This window comes from Coregonus lavaretus (assembly GCF_964263955.1).
Source record: "Coregonus lavaretus genome assembly, chromosome: 22".
Lineage (NCBI taxonomy): Eukaryota > Metazoa > Chordata > Actinopteri > Salmoniformes > Salmonidae > Coregonus > Coregonus lavaretus.
The window spans coordinates 33,520,655-33,534,844 of record NC_140009.1 but is presented as its reverse complement, the minus strand read 5'-3'; the positions used below and the strand labels follow the sequence as shown (position 1 = coordinate 33,534,844).

The window sequence follows — 14,190 nt, the reverse complement described above, 5'->3', positions numbered from 1 at the left end:
AATCTCTTGTACAGTTGATCTATTATCCTCAACCCAAATATGTTAATCTGTTTGATTGCAATGAAGATATGTTCATAAAAAATGGATCGGAACACATAATTAGACAATAAGTAACCACTTGTAAATTACATAGGGAGTGGATAGAGTACACTTAAAAAGTGCTTTGGATTTTTAACTAAACCCTCACCACCCATCCCCCCTATTATAAAAAGCCAACAGTCTCTCCCACATGTGACCAGCTCATGTCTTCAGTTATAGAATTCCATGTACAGAGAAATCTAGGAAAATAGATAGGAGATAATGAATCTATACAGTATATAATCTATACATACACTACATGACCAAAAGTATATGGGCACCTGCTCGTCGAACATCTCGTTCCAAAATCATGGGCATTAATATGGAGTTGTTCCCCCCTCTGCTGCTATAACAGCCTCCACTCTTCTGGGAAGACTTTCCACTAGATGTTGGAACATTGCTGCAGGGACTTGCTTCCATTCAGCCACAAGAGCATTAGTTAGGTCGGGCACTGATGTTGGGCGATTAGGACTGGCTCACAGTCGGCGTTCCAATTCATTCTAAAGGTGTTCGATGGGGTTGAGGTCAGGGCTCTGTGCAGGCCAGTCAAGTTCTTCCACACCGATCTCGACAAACCATTTCTGTATGGACCTCGCTTTGTGCATGGGGGCAAAGTTGGAAGCACAGAATCGTCTACAATGTCATTGTATACTGTAGCGTTAAGTTTTCTCTTCACTGGAACTAAGGACCATTATTCTTCCTCCACCAAACTTTACAGTTGGCACTATGCATTAGGGCAGGTAGCGTTCTCCTGGCATCCGCCAAACCAAGATTTGTCCGTCGGACTGACAGATGGTGAAGCGTGATTCATCACTCCAGAGAACATGTTTCCACTGCTCCAGAGTACAATGGCAGCGAGCTTTACACCACTCCAGCCGACGCTTGGCATTGCGCATGTTATTCTTAGGCTTGTGTGCGGCTGCTCGGCCATGGAAACCCCTTTCATGAAGCTCCCAACGAACAATTATTGTGCTGACGTTGCTTCCAGAGGCAGTTTGGAACTTGGTAGTTAGTGTTCGAACCGAGGACAGATTATTTCTACGTGCTTCAGCACTCGCCGGTCCTGTTCTGTGAGCTTGTGTGGCCTACCACTTCGCGGCTGAGCCGTTGTTGCTCCTAGATGTTTCCACTTCACAATAACAGCACTTACAGTTGACCGGGGCAGCTCTAGCAGGGCAGAAATTTGACGAACTGACTTGTTGGGAAGTTGGCATCCTCTGACGGTGCCACGTTGAAAGTCACGGAGCTCTTCAGTACGGGCCATTCTACTGCCAATGTTTGTCTATGGAGATTGCATGACTGTGTGCTCGATTGTATACACCCGCCAGCAACAGGTGTGGCTGAAATAGCCAAATCCACTAATTTGAAGGGGTATCCACATACTTTTGGCCATGTAGTGTATATATTCACACATTTCCATAATTCTTTGATAAGGGGTTACTTGATGCCAGGATGCCATCCATGTGATATGGAGAATATAATTTTTACACCCACCTAGCTCAGCTCTAGCCTGGTCCCAAATCTGTGTATACATGTTTGGCATGACAATGACCATAGGAGTTGGCTATACACTAACAGATATGTGGCCTAGCAAGCTCAGCTCCATGAGGCAGGTTAATGAGTACTCACAGGAGGGCACTACTCACTCAATCACACACAGAATCTGCCGGCGTCTCAAATGTCACCCTATTCCCTATATAGTGCATTAGTTTTGACCAGGGCAAATAGGGCACTTGTCAAAAGTAGCGCACTATACAGTGAGGGAAAAAAGTATTTGATCCCCTGCTGATTTTGTATGTTTGCCCACTGACAAAGACATGATCAGTCTATAATTTTAATGGTAGGTTTATTTGAACAGTGAGAGACAGAATAACAACAACAAAAAAATCCAGAGAAACGCATGTCAAAAATGTTATAAATGGATTTGCATTTTAATGAGGGAAATAATTATTTGACCCCTCTGCAAAACATGACTTAATACTTGGTGGCAAAACCCTTGTTGGCAATCACAGAGGTCAGACATTTTTTGTAGTTGGCCACCAGGTTTGCACACATCTCAGGAGGGATTTTGTCCCACTCATCTTTGCAGATCTTCTCCAAGTCATTAAGGTTTCGAGGCTGACGTTTGGCAACTCAAACCTTCAGCTCCCTCCACAGATTTTCTATGGGATTAAGGTCTGGAGACTGGCTAGGCCACTCCAGGACCTTAATGTGCTCTTCTTGAGCCACTCCTTGGTTGCCTTGGCCGTGTGTTTTGGGTCATTGTCATGCTGGAATACCCATCCACGACCCATTTTCAATGCCCTGGCTGAGGGAAGGAGGTTCTCACCCAAGATTTGACGGTACATGGCCCCGTCCATCATCCCTTTGATGCGGTGAAGTTGTCCTGTCCCCTTAGCAGAAAAACACCCCCAAAGCATAATGTTTCCACCTCCATGTTTGACGGTGGGGATGGTGTTCTTGGGGTCATAGGCAGCATTCCTCCTCCTCCAAACATGGTGAGTTGAGTTGATGCCAAAGAGCTTGGTTTTGGTCTCATCTGACCACAACACTTTCACCCAGTTCTCCTCTGAATCATTCAGATGTTCATTGGCAAACTTCAGACGGGCATGTATATGTGCTTTCTTGAGCAGGGGGACCTTGCGTGCGCTGCAGGATTTCAGTCCTTCACGGCGTAGTGTGTTACCAATTGTTTTCTTGGTGACTATGGTCCCAGCTGACTTGAGATCATTGACAAGATCCTCCCGTGTAGTTCTGGGCTGATTCCTCACCGTTCTCATGATCATTGCAACTCCACGAGGTGAGATCTTGCATGGAGCCCCAGGCCGAGGGAGATTGACAGTTATTTTGTGTTTCTTCCATTTGCAAATAATCGCACCAACTGTTGTCACCTTATCACCAAGCTGCTTGGTGATGGTCTTGTAGCCCATTCCAGCCTTGTGTAGGTCTACAATCTTGTCCCTGAAATCCTTGGAGAGCTCTTTGGTCTTGGCCATGGTGGAGAGTTTGGAATCTGATTGATTGATTGCTTCTGTGGACAGGTGTCTTTTATACAGGTAACAAGCTGAGATTAGGAACACTCCCTTTAAGAGTGTGCTCCTAATCTCAGCTCGTTACCTGTATAAAAGACACCTGGGAGACAGAAATCTTTCTGATTGAGAGGGGGTCAAATACTTATTTCCCTCATTAAAATGTAAATCAATTTATAACATTTTTGACATGCGTTTTTCTGGATTTTCTTGTTGTTATTCTGTCTCTCACTGTTCAAATAAACCTACCATTAAAATTATAGACTGATCATTTCTTTGTCAGTGGGCAAACGTACAAAATCAGCAGGGGATCAAATACTTTTTCCCTCACTGTATAGGGGATAGGGTGCCATTTGGGAAGCAACCTCCAGTGCTCACAGGAGGGCACTACTCACTCACTAGTGCCTATCACATGAACTGCCAACAGGCTCTCAAGACCTGTTGGACATGCATTGCTATGTTTAGGGCGATGACAAATGGAATAAACAAAGTGTGCCAGTAGACCTCATGAGATACATTTAAGGGGCTCCACTGTTTCAGAGCCCAGGACCAGGCAGGACTGACTATTTGCTTTGACAGAGAAAAAATGTGGCTTGATGAAAAAAAAAAAAAAAAAAAATTGCACAGAATTATCCAACAAAGGCTAAGCCTTTAGTTTAGCCACAGTGAGTCTTCATGGTAGTTTTGCCACAGTGAGTCCTGATGGTAGTGTTGCCACAGTGAGTCCTGATGGTAGTTTTGGTATTCGCTGGTCCGAATACCCGAGACAACAAGGTGAAAAAAAATCGATGTTCCCTTGAGCAAGGCACTTGACCCTAATTTGCCAAACTACCATGGCTGACCCTGTAAAACAACACATTTCACTGCACTGGTGTATGTGGCATATATATTATTATTATTATAATTTTGTTTTTGCTACAGTAGACATGATGGTAGTTTTGCCACAGTGAGTCCTGATGGTTGTGACCAAGGCCGGGGTTCTATTCAAGGTGCGCTACAGGGCAGCACCCTATACTGCCGACAATATGCCTTTTAACAGCATTTTCCCAGATGTTTGCAGAGATCAAATAAATGGTAAACGGTCAACCATAAAATACCTTTAAAAGTCAGTTATAGTACGCCGTGGAATGAATCCCTGCCCTAATTTCACTACTCCGCTGATCCCCAGCAAGGCTTGATGTGGTCACTTGTCAGGCGATGACAGGGTGCAGTGTTCTGTTTCTGGGCTCATCTCATCCACTAAGAGGATGCAGGTTGGTCAGGTTCATCCACTGAGGGGGTGCAGGTCCACCTTGACCTTTTCTCCGCTGCTCAGCATCCCCACAGTGGGGTAGAACCCCCCTGGGGGCACCACCACCTCACGGCGACCCATCAGCTTTCCGTTCCGTGTGAAGAACACCTGCCACACAGCCACAGGAGGGCGCCAAAAAGACATTCAGATTCACTACTGTTTACATTCACATTTTAGTCATTTAGCAGACACTCCAATCCACAAAGACTTAGGCCAGGATTCAATCAGAGGAGCATTGTAGACTACAGGCAATGCACCTTTGTAAGGCAATTTCCCGATGCTCGTGGAGATCGCTGTGGATGTCGGCTCAAGTGTAAATTGCCTTTAAAAGTCAAGTTCAATGCGATTTTCTAAAACGTACCTTTGATTGAATCCCGGCCTTCAACTGAGGTAGGTAAAACCACCACATCACAATCATAAAAGAACACCTGCATAACCACAATGGGATGCCCAAAGGCATTCCCTACAGTTACTGTAGCTACAGCTACATATCTCACTGACACTCACTCAAATCACATCACACATCAAATATTTACCCAATCATTCTAAAAGCAGCTCTTTATATGAAGGCATATTGAGTTTCATGTCTTTGATGAATGATATTTAAAAAATGTCAGAATGGCCATTTTGTCAATATTGCCTTTCTCATGTAGCTATGGCATTACTACACCCTTAGTGACTCCAGTGTGTGTGTGTGTGTGTTTTTGTGTGTGTGTGGTGCGGTACGTGCGGTGCGGTGCCAGAGTGTTCTGTAATGTCAAAGCAGGCTTTGTTGGTAATGTGTCACACTGAATAAATATGAACAAATCCCTGGATTACGGCTTGGCCAATTCTATTCTCACTCTCTAAGGTTGCAACAACAGCATAAATGGCACCCTATTCCCTACATAGAGCCCTGGTCAAAGGTAGTGCACTATGTGGGGAATAGGGTGCCATTTGGGACGCAGCCTACAGTCTCACTGACCCCTCGTTGCACAATGCAGCAGTGAGACTAGGGCCAAGGCATGGCAGCCATATGAGACGTGTGGTCTCTGTAAAGAATGCTGCTTCACCATTCCAGCAGCTACAGTCAATCAAAATAACAACAAACAAACACGATCAAACCACAACGCAGATTCAGTTCATGATTTTAAATCAAAGGATCTGCATGTGAGGAGGTAAGTGACACAAGTAACTTAGTCTAGATTATTGTGTTGTGTGTGTGTGACCAATGAGATGTGCTCACCATGACCTTCCTGCCGTCATGCTCCTGGTCCAGTTCGTCCCCCGCTTCCTCCTCCTCCAACTCTTCATCATTCAGGTACAGAACGTTCTGGATGCGCCCCTCGCCCTGCCTCAGCAGCACCTCCAACGGGTCCCACTCATCTATGTCATCTGAGGACAAAACACAAAAGGGCAAATCTTAACTCCCATTATTTCCATCAGGGGCGCAACGTTCACGGGACGGGAGGGACATGACCCCCCTTCATTCTGAAATTACATTACGTCTGCGTGGTCTCAGAGCCGTCAGGTAGGCTGTATTCTGGTTTCAGACGGCTGGATTTAGGACCGCATGGACACCACAGAGCAGAGCGTGCAGACAGGCTGTGTGAAGGCAAAGCTTCTGAAAGGCTACGGTGTAGGACCCGCATGGGAGAGATGAACAGAGGCAGCTGCTGTCTGTGTTGCGTTTTTCTTCTGAGTTTCAAAAGCAAGCAGAGCAGAAACTGGCTACTCTTTAGTTGACTGATCTAGCTGGCAAGGCAACTGCTGTTTGACAGAAGAAGAAAAAAATATTCCCAGTGCTGAGCTAGTAGTGTAACGTCAGCTAATGTTTCATCCCCTCTGGACTGAAGTTAATGAACTACTAGCAGCTAGTTAGCTAGCGAATAGCTACTACAGCCAGTTCAGCTCTAGCTAGCCTCTAGCTATCTGTCAGGTAGCAGTATCTAACAGCTGTTGTGTGTATGGAAATGTTTTGTCCCGTTTCAACAGAAGTAAATTTGATGATTTACCATTAGCTAGAGCTAGCCAAAAGTTGGCTAACGTTAGCTAGCTAGCTCACTAACTTTAGCTATAATTTTTACCTCAATCTCACTAGACCTGAATCAAGCGATGAAACCAGCAGCCAAACAATTGAACACCGATATGCTGACATTTCTTCAGCGCAATATGAGTTTTTATTACTCAGTAAAGCAATGTAACGTTATCTGTCAGTTTCCCTAGCTAATTCCCTACTTTTCACACTGACACGGTATTAACAGCTCTACAGGCTACACTGTCATGGTGCACAGTCAGTACACAACACTATGCTCATCATGTCTTAGCAGGATCAGATGGTGACAGGTGTCACTGCAGGGTCAGACAGCCAGGGAAGACCAGTCTACGGAGCTCAGGTGAATTTTGCAGTATATTATAACAATCAGTGACTGGATACAAAGTTCCATCTTGAGTTGATGGGTAGGCTACAGTCTGGGATCTGGGAATAATGGTCAATTCAATTATTGAACCATTGATTCTAGGATTGATTCAAGGGTTGATAGAGGCTTTTCCCGATGACACAAAACATGTCAAACAAAAATGTGACGAAGACCTGGGAGACGCTATTGATGATGATGAATGGATACAGATATGTTAGAATGCCCTGTCATGTTCATATAATCTCAGACATAAATTACTGCAGTTTAAGACCATCCATAGAACGTACTATATGCCAGTGAAACTGAATATCATGCTCTCAGAAATGTAATTATTCTGCTGGAGGTGTAAAACACACATTTGTACATATGTGCATATGTTATGGTCTTGTGAAGGCTGGCTGAATTCTGTCAAATAGTATGTTCTTTTATCTCAGCATGTCTACAGATTCTCCCTCCTCCCTGTTTTTGTTTGCTTGGAAATGTTGATACTGGAGACTTATCAGAGGAAACTGTGTAACCTAGCATTAATAGCGGCTAAGAAATGCATTGCCATTAATTGGAACGTTGGTTATCCTCCCACAATGAATGGAAGAAATGTCAAGTTATGTATCACTATATTTGATTTATTCCAAGATTAAGGATATACTGTGCAACTTTCATAAGGTCTGGATACCTTATATGGAATACTGTAGGACAAAAGGAGTCTATTGAAAACATGCCCTCGTCAGGAGAGATACCTATTTAGGCAATCCCTAGCTGCTGGGCTGCTCAGTCCTGACCCTGGGGGTCTGCCGTACTGTTGGTTGTCACTCTGGCCTTGGCCTAACACACCTGAAACCAATAATGAATGTTTAACTAAGATCCTAAAAGTTGAGTGGGGTGTGTTGGGTTGGGGCGCTGCAGGGCCGTGGACCCCTAGGGGCAGGACGGGGTGATCCAGCTATATTGTGTGCAAGTAAAAAGAGCTCTACTGTACTATTAGGCCTATGATATGAATTATATGGAGGGTGTACTGTTTCTGTGTTTTAATGTGTAGGTGTATGTGTGTTTTTATTAAACTTTTGTTTTCCAAACCTTTAGACATAAAAACCTTGAGACATAAAAAAAAAGATGGGAAGGAAGTTGTGTTGGGGAGAGTTTATGTATTGACTAGACTGGTGGGGGTCGGGCATGCAGGTGGCTCGGGCTGGCTGGGCGGTCTGGCTGAAATTTGATATAGAGGATGTCTTAATAAAGACAATCAAAAGTATTTATAATTTATTTGTAAGAGTTGTTCATTTGTTAGGCTATTGGTTAAAGGTGCAACACAATATTGATTATTGAATTATCATTGATCTAGTTTAGTCTTATCAATCACTTAAACATATTTAATAATGATCTCTTACCTAGCTTGATGACTGTGGGCGTTTTTGCTTACTTTTTGTTGTTCTAAATAGAGACTGCTAGAAGGGCCATGGGTCATATTAGATTGTGTAGAAATGCAGGAAATGAGCTTTAGATGCCCCCCAAAAATGTAGGACCCCCCCGCCAAGTTATGTACCCCCCACTTCTAAAGCCAAAGTTGTGCCCCTGATTTCCATTGACATCAATGTATGACTAAGTGAAAATTGGACAGAAGTGAAGATTCGCCCCAAACAGCTGAATCATCTAACGTTCACTCTCAACTCAGGCAAGTGTCACTACTTCTTCTTTGTTCTACACCACATCTGTAGGTTACAGGGAGGACCTGTCATGTCATGAATGGGAACAAGTGACAAGGGATTCTCCTGTAATTTTGTATACTTTTTAGCCAGTAGTTTTGAAAGTAGCCCTCACGAGCCAAAAGTGTTTCCCGAAAATGGCGTCCTACGTCACATGTGCAGATACTGTATGAGGACCACGCCATTGCTCTCTCTCTCTCACTCTGCTGTGTGTGGATCTTGCTTGGCGAGGGGCTGAAGCTCATTGGTTGAACTTGAATTGCTAGGGGGCTGGTCCACGTGGGTGAAAATGTATGGAAAATGGCACAGCTTCCAGAAAAACAGTTGCTTTCAAACAAGGAATATCATGAGACAGTAATTCTGCTCATAGATTATGCATGTATGAACTACACATTGACACATCCATCCCAAAGCGGGAGGTTTAAAAAATACTAGTCAGTTGCCAAAGTTCTGGAGCATGTCTTTAACTTCCATTACTGTAAACAAATTGCCATTCAGGAACAATAAAGATCTATTGAATTGAACTGAAAATGCACCCCCATCTTATTGTCCTTACCTTCACCATCCAATATGTAGTCCCGTGGGAACATGATGCCACAGCCCATGATGTCACCCTCGATACAGCGAGGACCAAACGGCTCCCCAACCCCACTACCATGGAAGATCTTCCCATCATCTGAGAGAGAGAGAGAGAGAGAGAGAGAGAGAGAGAGAGAGAGAGAGAGAGAGAGAGAGAGAGAGAGAGAGAGAAAGACAGAGAGGGAGAGATAGAGAGTGAGAGAGGGAGAGAGAGGCAGAAAGAGAAAGAGAGAGAGAGGGAGAGAGAGAGGGAGAGAAAGAGGGGGAGAAATGAGTCTTGTCACTGTGAGGACTGTTGATGTAAAAAGGTCTAAATGTGATTAATTTGTTTATTGATAGATAGATAGATAGATAGATAGATAGATAGATAGATAGATAGATAGATAGATAGATAGATAGATAGATGGATAGATGGATAGATTATCCTACTGTATTATGCTACAATGTTTTTGAACTTTCACCAAGAGGGCAACATTGTCACCTAATTGTTCTTCGCAAAAGCAAAAAAACATGTTACTAGAAACACTTGCAGTGGAATTTCACTTGAAACTCTTTTTTACATAACATTACTTCAGTATTCTTTCAGTAAAACAAATCCAATCTCTGGTGGAAAACAACAAAACAAGAAAGAGAGAGAGAAAGGACGATACAAAAAGAAAGAAAAACATTGCTAAAAGGTAGCCTGCAGACATGATCCTCTACGGTGCGCTGCGGCATGGTTTCTGGTAAATATTTGTGGAGTTGTCATGGGAGCCGTTCCCGGCTCAGGATACTGTTTAAACAATCTTTATCTGAGATTGTGTGTGTGTGTGTGTGTGTGCAGGACGGGGAGGGAGATGGAGACACTGTATCATCAGGGCTCCCATGTGGGCCCCTGTCACAACACACACAGCAAACACTGGTGCCACGACGGGGGAAGAGAGGGGGAGGGGGAGGAGAAGATGGTGAAGAAGTGGGGAGGAGGGAGAGGAGAGGAGGGGGGATGAGAAGAGGAGAGGGGGAAGAGAGGAGAGGGAGAAGAGGAGTGCGGCTAAAAATAGCTGTGTGGCGCGTGGATAGAGAGAGGACTCTGGCTAGAGAAGGCAAGGCATCTGGCACCTGAGACACCAGCTCGCCACGCCAGGAAATCTGGCTGAAACCTGGCTGACACCTGGCTGGAAGGCAGCTGAAGACCGGAGGGACGGAGGAAAAGAGAGGCGTGAACGAGAGAACAGGACCGGTTGGCGTTCGTAATACGAGAGTATGTCTGGAAAACACAGGGGCTTCCCTGAATCCCTCCCTGGCCTGGCCCAGGGAACTTTGACTCAACTGTTTCCTCAAACATGAACAACTAGAATATGTGCATGGATTTTAACACCACAGCCACTGACCTAGAAGATACATACAGTAGGTCTTTATTGTTAAAATGTGGCTATGGTGGTTGTAGGATAGGGCCTGTGACAGTTCGGCAAGGCGGTGGTGGTGGTAGGTGTAGGGTGGGGCCTGTGCCGGTGACAAAGACAATGGGTTGTGGTATGCCAGGTCTGGCTCTGCGGTTGGCCAGTGCCTGCCAGGTTAGGTAGTGGTGGTTGTTGTAGGGCAGGGCATCATGCTGGTGTTGAGTCAGAGCATGAGTCACTGATGAGGAGTGGTGATAGGGTCGTGCTCTGAAAGCATTGCGCCTGCCAAGGTGACAGGTTTAATGAGGCTTGGTGAGCTGCTGCCTCACTGGCTGCTACTAACAGGGCACCGCAACAAGCCGCACACACACACACACATAACAGGGCGCTGCTCAGAGCAGAGAAAATGGAACACGGCCCATCGACACAGTCAGCACCATCACACTGTGGCAACACACGGAATGGAGGTTCTCACTGTCTGTGCCAATATCCCAACAGTCACACTTGTGATTGATGTGAGTGAAATGATACGCTGGCAGCTGGCAGCCACTTGCCCTCTGGAACGCGAGGAGAACATAAAAACAGATATGGGCTGATTCCCAAATGGCACACTACTCCCTTTAAATGGGCCTCTGGTCAAAAGTAGTGCACTATATAGGGAACAGGGTGCGATTTGGGATGCAGGCATGGTTGTGAGCTAAACAGACGACTGAGGTGATAAACCAAACCAGACCTTTTCACAGTGTTATATCTTAGCCCGCCACTGTTTTCGTGTTGGTAAAAAAAAGCTAAACAGCAAGAAGCTCTTTCTCAAAACTCAGTAAGGCAAAAGACACAAATTGAACATCGGCCTTTCCTATTGAGAATCTGCTATGGCCATATGCTATATTGCCTTTACTATAATTATTGCATACATACTAGTTTGTCATGTGTGTGCATATTGTGAAGTCCTGAGTTATTGCGCTGCTGACTGTGTTAAAGGCTTGGATGGATGGATGGATGGATGGATGGATGGATGGATGGATGGATGGATGGATGGATGGATGGATGGATGGATGGAGAGGAGACCACTAAGAGGTTCTAATGGCATCTTGTTCCCTACATAGTGCACTACTTTTGACCAGAGCCCTCGTCAAAAGCAATGCACTATGTAGGGAATAGGATTACATTTGGGACGCAGAATAAGAGGTACTAGGAGTCCTGTTGATGTAGACTGAAGGAGCTGGACGGAGCCTGTATGTGAACCCAAGCATGAGAAGGCAAACCTCAGAAACAGCGTGGAAAACCACATACATCATCTTTGTCTCTAACAAATAAGATTAATGGGGAGCTGTGCTAGGGCGTGCAAATTCTTGTGGCGTCTTCCACACGCCAGCCAAACCAGAGGGGGAGCCCACATACAGAACGCAGTGGGACTGACTGTGATGCCCCAATCCATCCCTCAGTCAGCCCTGGTTGTATCATCTCCAGCCTTACTAGGGTTGCATCCCAAATAGCACCCTATTCCCTTTGTAGTGCACTACTTTTGACCAGGGCCCATTAGGGTTCTGGTCAAAAGTAGTGCACTACGAAATAGGGTGCCGTTTGGGAGGCAGCCTAGGACATAGTCAGATGGTGAGGAAAATAAACAGTAAAGTTGCGCACTACTTTGGACCAGATCCCTAATTGCACCCTATTCCCAGTATTTAGTGGACTACTCTGGCCAAAAGTAGTGCACTACACTGTATAGGCATTCGGGAATAGGATGCCATTTCAGACACACCATTAAGACACACCATCTGGCTGATGCCCTCTGACCCATTGACGATGATGGGTTTAACAATGAGGTCCTTCAGACTGGCCTCTGGGTAGATAACCCTCAGCACCCCCATGATACATTCTCCCTAGCTCTGATACAGTATCAGACCTAGCAGCACTTGATAGCTAATCTATAGTGATAGCTCTTCAGTAATAGATAGCGGTGGGATGCTGGAGGCTTTGGAATGGCAGATGCCTGGAGACAGAGAGATAGCAGCAGTTGGTAACAGGGCCTGTCTTCACAAAGGGCCACACTGAGCAGTTATACAACCGTAGCAAGATAACTGATTATCTGATTGGAGAAGGAGAGATGACTCCCTGAGGAATGAGATATCCTCCCCCTTTCTTCCTCAGACGTTTTGCCGTTCTCTTCTTTATCGCCCTGCGTGATCCTACTCTATCTTCCCTGGCCACCTCCAGCTGAGATGGTGCCCAGAGATGCTTGGTTTGAAAACTGTGTGTATCAGAGAGATACACAGGAAACAGCTCTGATCCATCAGCCACATACTCAGGGAATGAGCTAACCAGTAAGCAAGACAGGCCAGGAGAGGGGAGAAAGGCAAGACAGAAAACAAGTTAGGAAGAGCACAGAGAAATGTTGACGAAGAGCACAGAGAAATGTTGATGAAGAGCACAGAGAAATGTTGACGAAGAGCGCCGAGAAATGTTGACGAAGAGCACCGAGAAATGTTGACGAAGAGCACAGAGAAATGTTGACGAAGAGCACAGAGAAATGTTGACGAAGAGCACAGAGAAATGTTGATGAAGAGCACAGAGAAATGTTGACGAAGAGCACAGAGAAATGTTGACGAAGAGCGCAGAGAAATGTTGACGAAGAGCACAGAGAAATGTTGACGAAGAGCGCAGAGAAAAGTTGACGAAGAGCGCAGAGAAATGTTGACGAAGAGCACAGAGAAATGTTGACGAAGAGCACAGAGAAATGTTGACGAAGAGCACAGAGAAATGTTGATGAAGAGCACAGAGAAATGTAGATGAAGAGCACCAAGTCTCACCTGCGTGATAAGCCACTGAGCCTCGGCTCCAGCCTGGGTGTCTGTTCTTGGGGTAGTCCTAAAGACAGACAGATTCACAAGTTACAATCACAGCTCACTACACACATTCAAGTCCTCTCTAAAGACATAACTTTTCCCACAGGCTTGTCTTGGCTTTTATGTGTTCCCACATATTTTTTTTTCTAGTGTACTCCCCTGGTTAGTCTGTCATCCGGTTAGTGTTTGTTAAGTGTACTTTGTTAAGTGTACTTTTTATATTCTTGCTGAATGTATACTTTTATTGCTTTGTTATTAATCTCGCTGATTTATTATGTAAAGTGATGGTGTCTGATCCCTACACTCATTAAGTTTTTCTCCCTCAAGCAAACCAGTGTTTGTTGCCACAGTGTCTCACAGTAAAGTACACACAGGAAGAGGATACATCTTTTCTATACAGGTTCTCCATGCCAACAGAAACAATAAAAGCGCTAACTAAGGTTTGGATTAGATCAGAGTCAGTGTGACTCAGACTCAGAGAGTTAATCACCAGAGATGTTTTTTGTTTTCTATGGTTTACTCAACCTCCATAAGTACAGCCAACCATCCACAGCCCAAAGAGGAGGAAGACAACTCCTTTTCATTCCACCTTAAAGAAGAACATGTAGCAGAATTGCTAATAAAGAACCCCCAAAACATGTAACAGGTCATTATTGATTGTTGAAGCGGTTAAGAAAACACTACAACCCTTTACTCAAATGGACCACATTTCAGTGGAGATTAATGTACCTACAGACACAAGCTGTGTCTGAAATCTGGCTTGCCTACTACTTACTGAAACTGCATACTGTGTACTAATTGTCCTACATACTATTTAGAACGTACTGTTTAGTAACAATGAATGCAGTAAGCAATAAATATCAGCATATTAGGCTCATCCTACTGAGAA

The 14,190-nt window shown here is 44.8% G+C and overlaps 1 protein-coding gene across 1 annotated transcript in view; it reads right to left on the bottom strand.

Annotated features, from left to right (window-relative positions):
* Positions 1–3,447: 3,447 nt before the first annotated feature.
* Positions 3,448–14,190, bottom strand: part of spryd3 (SPRY domain containing 3) — a 123,653-nt gene continuing 112,910 nt past the window's right edge. Inside the window, exons 8-11 of the mRNA XM_084187509.1 lie at positions 13,266–13,323; positions 9,054–9,173; positions 5,624–5,772; positions 3,448–4,506 (exon numbers count right to left, since the gene is read on the bottom strand). Coding sequence (XP_084043635.1) covers positions 4,372–4,506; positions 5,624–5,772; positions 9,054–9,173; positions 13,266–13,323 — 462 coding nt within the window. The 3' untranslated portion in view covers positions 3,448–4,371. The remainder of the gene's footprint in view (positions 4,507–5,623; positions 5,773–9,053; positions 9,174–13,265; positions 13,324–14,190) is intronic.